The 14,276-nt window shown below is 43.4% G+C and overlaps 1 protein-coding gene across 8 annotated transcripts in view; it reads right to left on the bottom strand.

Moving 5' to 3' along the window:
* Positions 1-1,183: 1,183 nt before the first annotated feature.
* STAB2 (stabilin 2) overlaps positions 1,184-14,276 on the bottom strand; it is a 75,857-nt gene continuing 62,764 nt past the window's right edge. For 4 of the 8 annotated variants that reach the window (XM_083858977.1, XM_083858974.1, XM_083858976.1 and 1 more), the window contains 15 exons: positions 13,981-14,104; positions 12,813-12,962; positions 10,930-11,034; positions 10,430-10,537; positions 9,543-9,736; positions 8,424-8,565; positions 7,978-8,111; positions 7,106-7,271; positions 6,762-6,868; positions 6,001-6,120; positions 5,071-5,229; positions 4,099-4,206; positions 3,299-3,427; positions 2,131-2,250; positions 1,184-1,535 (listed from right to left, as the gene is read on the bottom strand). In XM_083858977.1, the coding sequence (XP_083715103.1) occupies positions 1,485-1,535; positions 2,131-2,250; positions 3,299-3,427; positions 4,099-4,206; positions 5,071-5,229; positions 6,001-6,120; positions 6,762-6,868; positions 7,106-7,271; positions 7,978-8,111; positions 8,424-8,565; positions 9,543-9,736; positions 10,430-10,537; positions 10,930-11,034; positions 12,813-12,962; positions 13,981-14,104 (1,917 nt within the window). In that variant the 3' untranslated portion in view covers positions 1,184-1,484. Of the gene's footprint in view, positions 1,536-2,130; positions 2,251-3,298; positions 3,428-4,097; positions 4,207-4,602; positions 4,776-5,070; positions 5,230-6,000; positions 6,121-6,761; positions 6,869-7,105; positions 7,272-7,977; positions 8,112-8,423; positions 8,566-9,542; positions 9,737-10,429; positions 10,538-10,929; positions 11,035-12,812; positions 12,963-13,980; positions 14,105-14,276 lie in introns of those variants that run through there. The other 4 variants (XM_083858971.1, XM_083858973.1, XM_083858975.1 and 1 more) reach the window with 4 other exon arrangements.

Genomic DNA, 14,276 nt, shown 5'->3' with positions numbered 1-14,276 from the left:
ACAGAGTTGAATAGCCTGTCAGTAGAAAAAAAGAGTTTAATGAATTGTGAAGCTTCTTTTTTTTTTTTTTTTTTTTTTTTTTTTTTTTATAATAATATTTAACAATTATTACAAAAATAAATGCCTGGAGTTTATCTTCTGGTCTCTGTGAACCTTAATATTTTGATTGACTGGGGAGAACGAAAGAACATGATTGTAAAATTCTGTGGAGAAAACTCTCCTGGATGTGTGTGAATGTTTGAATGTGTTTGTGTTCTAAATTTTCTAAAGTCTGTGAAAAGAAGCAGTCTTCTGTAGGGGGACAGGGGAAGGAGTCAAGGAAACTCTCTGTTTCATCCAGATGAATGCGTATTTACACGTCATATTCCCTTCGTTGTGCTTGATAGCTGCATCAACAACCCTGGATTTGCTCAGTGTCTTGTTCTGAGGGAAAGACTCCTGGGGTAGTTCCCAGAGGTAACTAAGGCTTTGCTGGGCTTCCCCTCCTGCCCCTATAGATTGGGGGGATGTTACTGCTGCCAGAAAGAAACCCCTTCTTTTCTTGCTGTTTTGTGGTTTCTTTCATGTTCTCATGCTGTCATTATGATATTTAATATTTTGATGGAAGGAGGTGGAAGTGAATCAAACTCAAGCTTGATTCATCTCTAATAGTGTGTGGTGACAGTGGCAGCTGTTACTGCTGTGCTTGGTAAAAACATGGTATGTGAAGGAGCATCTGCTACTGCTCCTCTCAGACCTGAAGAACTGAATGTAGACATTGCATGGCAAGGCAATGTTCATCTCCATAGTCCACTTTTCACAAAAATGGTTCATTTGAATGCTTTCATACCACCTGCATTACTTCCTAAGGCTGCCTCAATTACTGCTTCCTTTTGTAGAGTGAGGTGAGATGTAAAGCGAACACCAAGCCAAGGTCGAGGAAAGACAGAGAAGCTAGAGGAGGCAAGGGGGACAGTCAGGATGGTTCTGTTTCCTGCTGCTGGCTAACAGGAAAGTAGACCAGTAAAAAAATCTCCTCAGTTTAAAAATAGAGGTTTACCACATGTTCTGTTTCACACTTGCCTGTTCTAATTGTAACTGAGCCAAAATGAAAGCACAGGCCTGGAGTACTAGATAATATAGGATATATGCCAAGTTAGCAGCCCTGTGTGCTTGGGGCCATTTTAAAGTCTGTGAAGAAGAATAAAAGCAGTTAAATAGCAGGTGAGTGAAAATCAGCTGCTTTTCCCAGAGGGGTGTCTGCTTCTAGTTGAGGCTCAATTTTGTTTTTAGCACTCACAGTTGGTATTGCTCAGATTCAGCCAACACTTCTGAAGTTGGTATCTCTGTGAGCTATATAGAAGGCATCTTAAACAAAGCTGTGCTATTTTGGTTTTTAATTTATAACAAGATTTTATTCCCTGTAATGTAGGTGCTCTTTTTTTTTTTCACAGTAAGTGTAAATAAAAATGTCTTTATTAGCTGGCTAATGCCAAATTCAGTATTTAATTCTTATCATGAGGACCACTCATCACAAGCTGTTGGTCATCTGAATCCTATAAAATAGAATAAAAAGAAAGTCAGACTTGAACATTGCATTAAGAAACAAAAGTAACTTTTTGGCAAATTTGTCCATACAGATGGCAGAGTTGGCACCTGACATTTTTGCACCAAACAAGTCCTTTTACTGGATGCAAAATGGTGCATTTTGATTTTAGACTCTGCATGTACATGAGGGTGCAATCTTTCCTCTTCTGGATTCCCAGACCCCTCCCTGCTGTGTTTCAGATTCTTTGGAGTGCTAGCATGGCTCTCAGCTGCATTTGTGGCAAGGAGACATGAAGACAAAATTAGAAGGCTTTTTAAGTTTGGATAGATGTGCCATGGCCATTCAGTTGCATTTGAAGTCCAGTTTAATTCAGGTGTGTTTAAAGATGGCCTTGAGATGCAGCTGTTGACCACAACTTCAATTTTACTGCAGATGAGGCAACCTAGTTTCAAGCAGGGGGGAAACAGGAGAGCCAGGAACTCAAATGCTGGTTTCTTGAATTAATTTTTCTTTTCCAACTAAACATTTTTTCTTCTATAAAGTCATTCCCTCTTACCATTATATTAATAGTGTCTCAATCTCAAATCAAAACAAACACTTACTGAGAAAAGATCATAAGTAGGTTCAGGTGAAGTCAGTGTTGAAGAACTTTCATATGAGGGGTTGGTGATATTTGAAGGCTGTGACTTGTCCAGGGATGTTGTGTCAGCATTATCTCTTGACTACACAAAAGCACACAAACTTGCTTAAATTTCGTCCTCTTCCCCTAGTGCATTAAGTGGGGCACTTGAGCTTCCCTACTGGTTGGTGCAATATTGTGACTCAGCTGGGTTTATTGTCTAAATCTGTCTCTCACAGCATGAGCTGTGGTTTTGGTTGTTGCTGTATCTCAGGTCACTAAACACTGGTATCTCTTTTCCTCTCCCTTCTTATTTTTAAGCCTCAGCTAAAATGAGAGAGGAAGTGTGGCCCTGAAATGGTGCTTGGGCTAAAATGCATCTGGTTAGTCTTGAGGGTTCTCATTGAAACTATTTAGAAATAGAAGTGTTTCCTCTGGCTCTTGGCTACTGGGTTTTGTTTCTACAGGATGAGTCACATTACATGCAGGGACTAGAACAGGAAGGGATTTCTGTTCACTTCTAGGTAGATTTTCTTTGGGGCTTGTTCTTGTGTATTTTTAAACTTTTTCCCTCCTCCCTCAGCTCTGCAGTTTGGCTGTTGCTGATTAGTTTTGCATCTATGTGTTGCTAGCAAAATAGTTAAGAGAAATCAACCATGGAAGTGCATCAGTATAAAAACCTGAACTTTTCAATCCTACAGGCATTTTAATTTGTTTGTCTGTTGGATCTGGCCTTTTTCCTATGAAACGTTTCAAACTCCAGAATAACAAAAATAATACTTAATGGAGGAGGAGAATAGGTGCCCTTTCAGTGATTCTAATTCCTTGCTTCCCTAAGGGCGAGCTCTTTGAGGAGACAAGGACTTCTGCACTGCAGTGGTGTAGTCAAATGAGCTTTGGGCCACTCCTCAGTATTGGAAGTGTCTTGTGTGAGCAGACACTGGGATGGAGAGGCCTGGGGGCAAAAGTAAGCTCTTGCCCCAGGCAAGCATGTGAGCCTTCACCACTTTCTCTGTGTCTCCGTCAGAGCAGCTCAACTGTGAAGTGATCAGGAATGTTTCTGTCTTAACAAAATATGTGGAGAAACTGAAAGTTGTGAATTTGGGAAGCACGTTGTTCCCCCCTGCTTTGTGTTCCCACTTGCCACCTACCTTGAAGTGCTGGAAGCCTGTGGTTTTCTTCATGAACCTGAGGTAAGAATACCCAATCAGAGCCACAATTCCAGTAACTAGACTGATGCCAAAGAATATTCCTGTCCCAGTACTGGCATGGAGAGGAGCCTAGAAGTAAGGGAGAGGGTGAGTGAGCTATGGGAGGGCACTGGTCAGCTTACAGCGCCCAAGAACATGAAATGTTTGTTTGAGATATGCTCTGGTCTTGAGCTGTTCTTGTGTTTGGGTTTCCTAGTAGGTGTTCCCTAGAGTATTTAAATGTGGCCTTTTGATAGAATCGCAGAACTGTTTATGTTGAAATGGATGATTGACTCCAACTGTTCACCCAGAACTGCCAAGTCCATCACTAAACCTTGTGGGCCAAGGAGACAGCTGGATAACTGAGAACTTTGCAGGAATTCATGCAGGCAAAATATATCTATTTTTCAAAACACTGTGTTGTTTTGGATAGGAATGAATGCCAAGAGTAAACAAGGTGCTTTAGAAGCTTGAAAGTGGAAGAACTAAAATGGAGTTTTTTAAAAATCTCTGTTACATACAGAGTACCATTATTTTATATAAAGTAAACAAATTTATAACTATGAGAAGAAATTGTTCAGACAGATTTTTGGTATCACTGTTACCTGGTTTTCAACTTCTAATTCTCTTTGAAAGTAACCTTTTAAGCTGAAAGCTGTATATATATCAGGGAAACTGGTAATAAACGAATGTCAGCAATGGGTTTAGGGTAAAATAAGACACTCTCACCACCCCAAAAACCTGAATCGCTATGTACTTACAGGTTCTAATGGAGCCTTTAAGGGTTCTGAAATTATGTGGATTATTCCATTGGAAGCAATTATATCCCACTCGACAATAGCACTTCTGTCCACATATCGGATCTCGCTCTGCCAGGAACAGAAGGAATGAGAGCTGAGCTTTGACCCTTCTCCCTTTGGTACTGAAATTGACATTGAGATGGCTTCCCCACCTCAGTTGCTGACACCCAGAGAGAAAAAACACGTGAAAAATATAATGGAAAGTTACACTACTGCCTCCCTGGATATCAGCCTGGGATGGCCCCTGGCTGGTCACACTTCTCCTGTGCATGAAGCCATCATCATTACCAGCTTGTTGCCTTCATGTTGCTCTATCCTTAATTTATTTATTTATTTATATATATATTTTTTTTTCTAAATGAAGGTTTTTGTGATCTTCGTGAAGTTGCCAAGCTCTACCTAGATGTGCTGTTATTCCTGAGTGAGTGCCAGACAACCACTTTTACTGTGGAGGATGCCACTTACCACTCAAGTTTGCTGGCTGGAGTTTGCTTGCTGTGAGCAAGGTGCTATTGGTGTCTCCTGCCTCTCCCAGAAAGTTACCGAGAAACTCCACAAATGCCAACGTCATTTTTTAATGATTAGATGCTGCTTTCATCTCTTCACCTATCACAGGCACCTCCCATAATCCTACCAAGCTGAGAGAAGAGTTAAATGAAGCCCATATTCCCATTTTCTATTCCTGAAAGCCACTTCAACAACTTCCTTTGAGTTTTGCAGGTAAGAGGTGTCCATTTGCAAGATTGTAAATTCGCAGTTTGACAGCTGCTATCCTGCAGTCTCTGAACAGGAAGGAGCCTTCTGAACTCAGTCTCTCATTGCTGCCCACTCTAACCTTATAAAAATGCCCTCCAGATCACTGTGTCACTTGATTACAGGGTATAGCATAAGAGGAAGAAAAGCACAAAGATGAGAAATTTATTACAGAGGTACCTGATCAGCAGTGGGGACTTGATGTGCCTGGCCCCCAGTGTTTGTAATGAGGAGTTTTTTCCCTAGACGATTTAGAAGGATGGTTCCATTGGTCAAGTCCTCATAAAACATTATATTGGCATTAGATAAATGATACTCAATGTCTCTCCCAGAAAGTGTCTGCAATTGAGGGCAAAATACAAGGATCTAATTAATCCTTTGGATTTGCTAGTAAGCTATGTGCCTGTGACCTTTTTTCCCCCTCTGCTATTAATGCTGCAGCAACTGCAGCAACATTAGAGATTATTGGGAAATCTGCATGGGAAGTGTGGGGCATTCTGTTCCTTGATGGCTGCCTGCAGCAGGCAGGACCTTAATTCCAGTGGGACAAAGGATTTTATTCCTCCGTAGGATGACCTGAAGTGATGAGACTCAGAGATATTCCTAACAGCTTGAAGATGTGAGCCAATGCATAAACCCTTGTGAATTGTTTGACACAGTGTTTGATTGAAGGAAGGAAAGAAAGAATAAAAGGGATAAGCATTGAAGTAAAGTTAGGAATTAATGCCTTTAATATATTTGTGGGAAATACTGAAGCTGTGTGCTGCTTTCTTCAAATAACTGTACTCCATGCTAATGAGCCAGAGAAGACTTCATCTCAGGCAGACTCCTTCATAACAAGGTCACTAAAATCCCTGATGGAAAAGTCTCTGTAGTGACTTGAACACTCAATAACCTTGTATCCCTAATCATGGAAGGGAAATGGATTAATGTCTTTTTGAGACATTTTGTGCTTTTGTGAGCATGGTTTAAATTATAGGGGGTAAAGCAGAAGTCATATGATACTAAGATTATTTTTCTAAGCCTAAATTTCAATGGGATGCAGAAACCCATAATAGCTGTTTAAGAAATGTTGTGAGAACAAGGAAGGAAAAAAAGAAAAATCCTGACCTCATTTTCCTTTAACCCACTGTCATTGGGAGCAAAGAGAGTGGCATTCACTGACAGGTCTGTGAGGTACTGCAGGAACTCTCTCCCCTTCCTAGAGGTATTGGAGTAAGCCATGATGTCCTAGGCAGAAACAAAATGCAGCTTTACTAGAGAGCAATTGTGCACTCCTGTGCAGAGAGCAGAAAAGATGACACTGTGTAAATGACAACAAAGGAACTCTCTGTTATTAGCCATGAAGTAGCTCTGGAGTGACTTTCCAAAGGACGTTTGTATTCAAAACTCAGCTCCAGCTGCTAATTTGATGAGTACATATTAAACTTATTAAACTGATTTGCAGACCTTGGGCCTCTGTTGTCTTTGAGGCTGCTGATACATACGGTGCTGTTCTGAGTAGTGACAAGTAAAGAACTTTAATGTTTTGCCTTTTCCCAGTAGCAATTCAATGATATTCCAAAGCACAGTGCTCCTTGTGATGTTTAAAAAGTTGTGCAGTCTCCCTTAAGCTAAAGCTGCACCAGGCATTTAATTCCAACTGAATTTTAGAATGCAGAAATCTCTTTGGAGTAAGTAATTAAAAAGTAATAACTAAGTTCTAAACTAACTGGTTTGGACTTAGACCACATAGGTGCAGATTTAGACCACTCAGACTTTCTTCACTGGTGTGTTGCTATTGCCTGTGTTTGCTGGGCTAGTAAAGCAAACTCTGGGTACAACACTTAGGGACTGCTTTGCTCCACTCTTGCCCCAGCCTTGGCTCCTACCGACAGGAAGTTTGTCAGTGTTGGGAAGGACATCAGTACTTGCAGCAAATTCCCACTACAGGAGATGCCATCCCCCACGTAACCTGGCTTGCAGGTGCAGTTCACATCTGAAAGGTACAAACAGGGAGAGCTGTATGGGCAAACACCCTTTCAAAGAAAGCTTTAGGCTGCCCTGTGCCTGAATAACTACTTGTAAGCAACAGGTTTGTTTTTTTTATTAAAGTTAAAAAAGAGGTAATCTCTTGCAGTGTTATCCTTGCATCAGCCTGTGGCTGATGGAAGGAACCAAAATCTGGGCTGCTCTTCTCTTTTTCACAGAGGGATGGGGCAAAGGACCCTCTTACCTTTCTCTCTGTAGCAGAAAACATCCCAGGTTTCGCTCAGATTGACTCTTCTCCCATAGTCCACAATGCCGACGTATCCTGAGCCGCAGTTTGGGGAGGAGAAGCCAGTGGGGTAGCCCACTCTTTCATCATCTAGCCAGCCAGCAGAGCACAGGTGGTACCTTGCCTGTGGTCAGCACAGCAGAAGGGAAAATCTCAGGGGAAAATCTGGGTGGTAGGGCTAGGGAACTGCACATGGAATGAACAGAGCCTCCGGGGCACTCAGGCAGCACCTGCCCTGCCAGCACTGGTCCAGCCTCACATTTTGCTAAAGGTGTCTCTAAACAGTGAGTGTCTTTCTTCTGTAGTTGGAACGAGCCAGAGACAGTCAGACTGACCCACTCTTTTAAAACAAGTTTTGCAAGCCCAAGCTGAGATGCTCATCACACTGACATCAGCCATGTGTTGTTTATAACGTGCTCAAGAGGAGGCAGTATGGAAATGGGTCTGTTAACAGCATTTGAGAAAAAAAATTCCTGGAGATTTACTTTAAAGAAATAAATTAAGCATAATTCTAAAGTGTACATTTCTTTAAGAAGTGCTAATAAATTAAAATCCCCTTCAAAATACTCCAAAAGTCTTAACTCTACCTCTCACTCCAGCATCACAGGAAACAAGAACTTGCCAAGTGGTTTCAGTGCTGTGTGAGCAGGCATGAAAGCAATGAAAAGTCAGAAAACTGCTCCCAGCCAAACTTATCCTGGGGCGTGGGCGTGGGAAGGGAGGGAAAATGATGCTTATTAGCACAGAGCAAACCCCTTGCTCCTTCCTCTCCATTTACTCTGTGTCTCAGTCCTATTTGGGGATCTCCTCCCTCCAAGAGGCCTCCTCACCTTCTGCGCATAGAGCAGCTGGTTGTAGGTAGCGATGGTGGCCGACTCATTGGCACAGGCCTCCCTGGCCTGCTCGTAAGTCATCTTGTACTGTCCCACAGGGGACCGCAGGTGGAACACCCCGACTGTGGTGTCTGCAAGGAGAGATAAGGACCAGCTCTTCCTGAAGAGGTTTTCGTGTCATGGTGCAGAGTCAGCTGTGCAGTACAAATACCCGTGGATTTTGTGAAACGTAAGTAGAGCAGATTGATTGCTCAGGGGTAACATTCCTACCTGGAATGCCCTCACACATTGCTTCATGAATCTACAGGTACAAACATTCACGTTCCAACTGTAATCTCATTGTTTTCATGAGGACATTAAGGAGAGGCCTGAATGAGCTTACAGCTCTTGGTCACTGTGCTCAGAGCACAGTGCTGGCAGTGTGCAGGGTGTGCCCTTCTCACCTTGGAAGTGCAGGTCGGCACAGTCAGCATTGGGGTGGCACTGTCCGTTGTCCTGCAGGCAGCGGTCCAGGGGGAGCTGCATCACAGAGCAGTTCAGCCCATCACCAATGTAGTTGTTCTTACATTCACACTTACGTTTTTCCTGCTCAGGGAGAGAAGGAAAAAGGCCAAGCTGAACATTTAGCTGACATGATACTGGTGTTTCAGGCAATGTCTGAACTGCTGGGGAAATTTCATTTGATATAAGCAGGAATTGACAAACAGAAAAGTTGCTACTAACAACTAAACCAAACATTTACACATGTACTTGGGTGCTTTGCTGAATTCACACCAAAGCATAATTTCATCCACAAAGCTAATAACATGCATTGGAGGGTTATATGACACATAATTCACAAAAATGGATGGCAAACATATTAAAATGATATTTAAATAACTGGGCATGGAAGCAAGTACGGAATTTAACAGCCTACTGCTAGTAATAAATGAGAACTATACACCAAGTGATGACATCCAGGGATTGTAATGGTTGACTGCTGGAATGGATTATCAGCAAGACTTTTCTAGATTATTCCTGAAAGGCAGCTCAGGCAAGACACCAAAATGGAATGGAGGAGTTGTCCTGCAAGCACTAGGACAAATGCTAGATCGGGTCACCTGCACAAATTTTCCCTAACCACACTGACTATGTGGGTCATGGAATTCGTATCATGTGGCTGTAGAGCTTTTTAAGTTGGGTTCAAGCAATCAACAAGTGACAGTATTATCCCAGCTATCCCTTTGTTTAGCTTCCAAAATGTATTTAATTTTAACCTTAATTGCAAATAAGGTTAGACAGTTAGGGAGAGCTAAGATTGGGACAGAAAGACTACGTATGCAAAATATCCCAGCTTCTGTGTTACCCTATTCCTCACAGCAAAGGTGTCAAACTGTTTCTCAGCCTTCAGCTGAATGCATACCAAACTGATGTGAAAAGTAGGTTGGAGCTAAGTAAAGTTTGTTTTGAAAAACAGGGATTTGGAGAGATACAGAGTGTGATCCAGCCAGAGGAGACTTCTGCTGGCTCCAGGGAGAAACTCCTCAGACTTCCCTGCTGGGGGCTGAAATCATTCAACTTACAGGTCCTATGACAATGCAGCTTGCATGCTCATGGCAGCCTCCATTGAACCCATCAGCACAAGGATTTATTGGAAGACAGGTAAACCCATCTCCCTTGTATCCCTTCTGGCAGCTACAGAAGACTTTCACCCCATGCTGTGTGCATCTGGCCGCCTTGTGGCACCCACCATTGTTTTGTTTGCAAAGTTCTGCAGCTGCAGGGGAAAAAAAAAAAAAAAAAAACAAGTGAGTAAAGTTTGCTTTTAAAGAGGATGTTTTTCATAAAGACAAACCATCACCAGTCTTTCACACTAAGAATACTAAAATACTTGTTTGGGGAAGAAAAAGCTGTTTCTGTTTCCTGAGGCAGTACTGAATTTCTTTAAGTCTGTTGCTTAGGGCTCTGAAAACCTTGTCAGGATGTTCCTGTTCAGGAGACATGGTACCAACCCTCAGATTTCTGGCCAAGTCGACTTTGAAGGATGTAAGACACCTGGCTGAGAAAGAGCAACTCTTTCTGTAGCAAAGTTACCAGGGAACTACCTTGCCTACAGTCAGGAAATAAAAAAATAATAGAATCATTTTTGATGGGGGTTTTGGAAAACCCCTTTGATATCTTTGCGTTCCACTGTTCTTCTGAGGGAAACCCAGCTTAAAACCCTGCTATCTTCAAAGCTTTACTGAAGTGCACTTGTTGCCCGTGGTCTTACTTGGAAAAGTCTGGAGAAGTCAGTCTTCCGATTTAGAAAAAACTGAGCTCCGTATATCCTAAATTTGTTCCACCTGCTGCACAGGGGAAGTTTTTAGGTTGGACAGGAAACATTTCACAGTGGGCGGAAACTCGTTTCCTGTGCATGTGCAAGAGGGAAGAAGCTGCCTTCTGGCTGTGAGTGGGGGTGGGAGCTCACCTGTGCATGTGATCCCGTCCCCATTGTACAAGGGCTTGCACTGGCACGTGTTGTTCTCCCTGCAGACAGCGTTGGCCGAGCAGCTTGGGGAGCAAGCTGGTGGCAGAGCTGCAGGGAAGGCAGGAGAGCTGGAATGAAAGAGCTCTGGGACCACAATGCCCTTGTTTCATGCAGAAGGAGAACCCTTCATACCAGTCTGGCTAACTGGAAAACTTATAAGAATTTTATTTTTTGACTGCCACAGCTCAGAGCCTCTCCACAGGGGATGTAGAAACTCATAATGCCGTATCATGAAAGAGGAGACAGTGGTGTGAAGGGATTTACCCTGCTCAGTCCAGAGCAGAGTCCCTAAGTGCTCTTAGGTGGCTCCTGACATTTATTAACCCTTTCTGCCTTATCTATGGAAACTTGTTTCCGTAGATAAGTTTAATTGTTTGTTGAACTCAAGTAGTTTCAACCCGTAGCTCCCTGGGTAGAGTTTGGTGAGAGCAAGCAGAGACCTAGCTTGGTTTCACACAGCCGGCCAGTCCATCCTGTTTCACAGAAACATCGTCCTGTCCCTGAGTATCCTTCATCACACTGCCCATTGTTCTTGCATTCACAGGCTGGAAAACAAACACGGAAATCACTTGCAGAGTGGGGAAGTCTTTCTCCAGAGAAACATCATCATGTCAGTTTAGATACAGTATTATCCAGAAATACTTTAGATGAGTCTAACTTTATGCTATTTCATCATGAGGCCAGTCAAGCCAAGGACCAGACTTACCAGAGTGGTTGAGCAATCGTCATCCTTGGAAATTTTCAAATCCTGAACAACAAGAGCTCAGAACTGACCCTGTTTTGAAGAGGGGTTGGACTAGAGACCTTCCAAAACCCCTTCCAATCTGAATTATCCTGTGGTCCTATGATTTTATAATTGGCATTAATTCAATGTGCCTCTAAAAATGAAAATCTGCACATTGCAGTGAGGTAGGAAACTCCACAGAGAACTGTGGCAGGAAAGAGTTAATGGCTGAACTGAAGACCCAGACAAATCAGTCCTAATGAGCAGCAGCTGTTAATTGTGGGGAAGCCAGAGAAAAATAAGGTGTGTAGAGGGAGAGTACTTGGCTGCTGTGTGGGAGAAGGTCCAGCTGAGTAAGGATGTTATATGATATGATGTTAGTGAGTGTTGCTGTAAAGTGTAGACAAGTTACCTGTAATTTTTTTTTTCAGGTTTCAGATATTTTCATGACTAAAAGCTTTTGGATTCCTTCAGTTCCTTTTATGGGAGAGGCTTTGCTCCTTCTGCCCTCCAGTCTGAGGTGTGATGGTTTGTTTAATCTATAGGTGATGTTTTTTCCTCTCCTCTTTGGGCCCTGCAATAACTTAAGTGCTAAATCCTTCTTAAGGAATTATTTATGGCTTCCTATTTTATAATGTCATACCACAGTGTCTTTTGTGGCCTTATCCTTCTTCTTGAAATATTGTTGTTTAAAGAAGAAAATTATGTGAGATTTGTGGAACTGATTTTTTGCATACCTGTCCTGCTGAAAAGGAGCTTCACTTGCTGGCTTTTTTCATTTATTTTGCTTAGTTAATTTTTGTCTGACTTAAATCTACATCAAAAGGAACGTGCTATAAACCTTTTTTCTCTTAAGTTTCATAATATGGTTTCAAGCTAATGGCTCATACATTTTATGCTATGATGTGCTATAAAGTGGATGAATTGTGGGTAGACATAATCCCAAGAATTTGTGTCCAGGCCTGCTGTCTTGCCTATACCCCCTCATTGTATGTTCTCCAGGAGCAGTATGGGTGCACAGGGTTAGGATGGAAGCTTAAACGTTGTAACTTCTTATCTGAAGTCTTTATGTCAGGAAAACATCTAAGTTTAAATGGAGATATTGATGCTGCTCCCACCTAGTTTACATTTAAAGCCACAGAGACCTCTCTGTGAGATTTTGTGAGCAGCTGCTTGGCTGTCCTCTTTGCAAACAGTGCTCATCTTGGTGTCCTTTTCCTTCTCTGTGGAAGTAGTGCATGACCTCGGCCTCCAGCATTCCTTGAAGAGCCATGTTGGTAAAATGGTTTCTTAAGCTTTATGGGGAATGGAGAACAAAGCTGTGCTGTAGCTAAAACCACTTGTTGCTGGATGCCCTGCTTCCATTCTGTTACTAATGTACTGTGTAAGAGTAGGAGGCCCTGTGCAGATGCAGCTATGCAGCCTCTGCACCCCGCCTTCTCCTCCTCCCTTCTGAGACCTTGTGCCATCCCCTGGTGTGAGGAGGTACCCAGGAAAAATGCTGGAGGGAAGCATTCCTTGGCTTATTTAGAAACTTGCTGCTGACAGAACAGTTTAGACATGCCTTCCACCAATATGGAAAGGGGAACTCATACGTACGCCTGCAGGCAAAGCCGTATCTGCCCGGCAAGCACAGCTCACATGAAGTCCCGTTGAAGCCCCTGTGGCAGTGGCACTCTCCTGTCCCCGTGTACCCGTCGTCACAGGAGCCATGGCCATGGCAGGGGGTCTCTGGGCCCCCTGGGCAAGCTGAAAGGTTGAAAAAGAAAAGTGGCTCTTTAGCTCAGGTGCCTGTTTATTCATTGTCGCTGTTGGTTATCTAATGTTTTGTAAAAATCATGGAGAAGGGAATGCCTGTAAATGCATCTCTCCTGAGGTGTGTGAAAGTGGCTGTGACGTTTATGACTACGGTGAGCCTCATGCTCATTCCTTGATACACTTCGACAGCTCCTATCAGAAAGGTGTTGAGGATCCTTCCAGCCCTGACTTGTGGATGTTGTTATCTGGATGCTTGCTCATTCAGACCCATCTGGTAATGGCACTGCCCAAACCGAGCCTTTCTTTTGTGTCTCTATGGGTCATTGTGCTGTCAGGGTGACCCCAAAGGGCAGCTCAGTCTGAGCTGGGCAAAATTGCATGGGATCTGCACATGTCTGTCTGTGAAAATGGGACAGAACAAGCTGGCAGGGCTATGTGTGGTTGGACCTGTCTGCCAGCAGAAATCCTGACCTAGATCATGACCCCGTGTGCCCTGGTGGAGGCCTCAGTACTGTTACCCCACAGGGCTTGCAGTTGAAGGAGAACAGTTTGGAAGTGTCTGCTAACAAACTGCTGAGATGGAGCCTCCCAAATTGTCTCCACCTGTTCAGAACTACAACTTCTGAGCTTACAGTGCTGACGAGTGCACTTCCTGTAGCTAAGCAACTATGCAGTGGTTCTCAGCTGTGTGCTGGTGCTGCTGTGTGAGCCTGAGCCTGTGTTTAAAGGACTTTCAGACCTGCTCAGCAGGACAGCCTTTATTCCCTGTAGCACTTACCTGCTACTACTATGGAGTTTAAAACTTGCTCTAAATGTGAAGAGATAATCTAAATTGAAGAACCAGTTAGCACTTTGTGTTCTTCAGCTCTTGCAACCATGTTCCCTCATCTTGCAGCTGGTGTCTCCTCATGCCCCTCATCCCAATTCTCCTAGTTTTGCCTGCTGGGTGCTACACAGCTGTACTGGGGAAGGGGAGGGCACAGGATGGCCACGTGCGTGGGAATCCTACCTTGGCAGTCTGGCCCGAAGTAGCCCCTGCAGCACTTGGCTATGTGGATGACCATGGAGCAGTTCCTACGGCAACCATCCCGCCGAAGCCCATAGGACTCGTAGGTGCACCAGTGGATTCCTTCCTGTGTGTCACATGTGCCAGCACAGAGAGAGGAGGGGGGAAAACACAGGAGAATGAATGCTGCAATAAGTTTGGTTTGTTTTCCTCTTTAAATTGTAATTTCTGATGTACATTGAATCAAAATGTGATGTGTGAAGAGTGTGGGTGTGAGACGCCCACCCTCCCTGATTCCT

This window comes from Zosterops lateralis, assembly GCF_965231275.1.
Source record: "Zosterops lateralis genome assembly, chromosome: 4".
In the NCBI taxonomy this organism is placed as follows: Eukaryota; Metazoa; Chordata; class Aves; order Passeriformes; family Zosteropidae; genus Zosterops; species Zosterops lateralis.
Note: the sequence above shows the minus strand (reverse complement) of the source record. Positions and strands in the feature narration are given on the sequence as shown.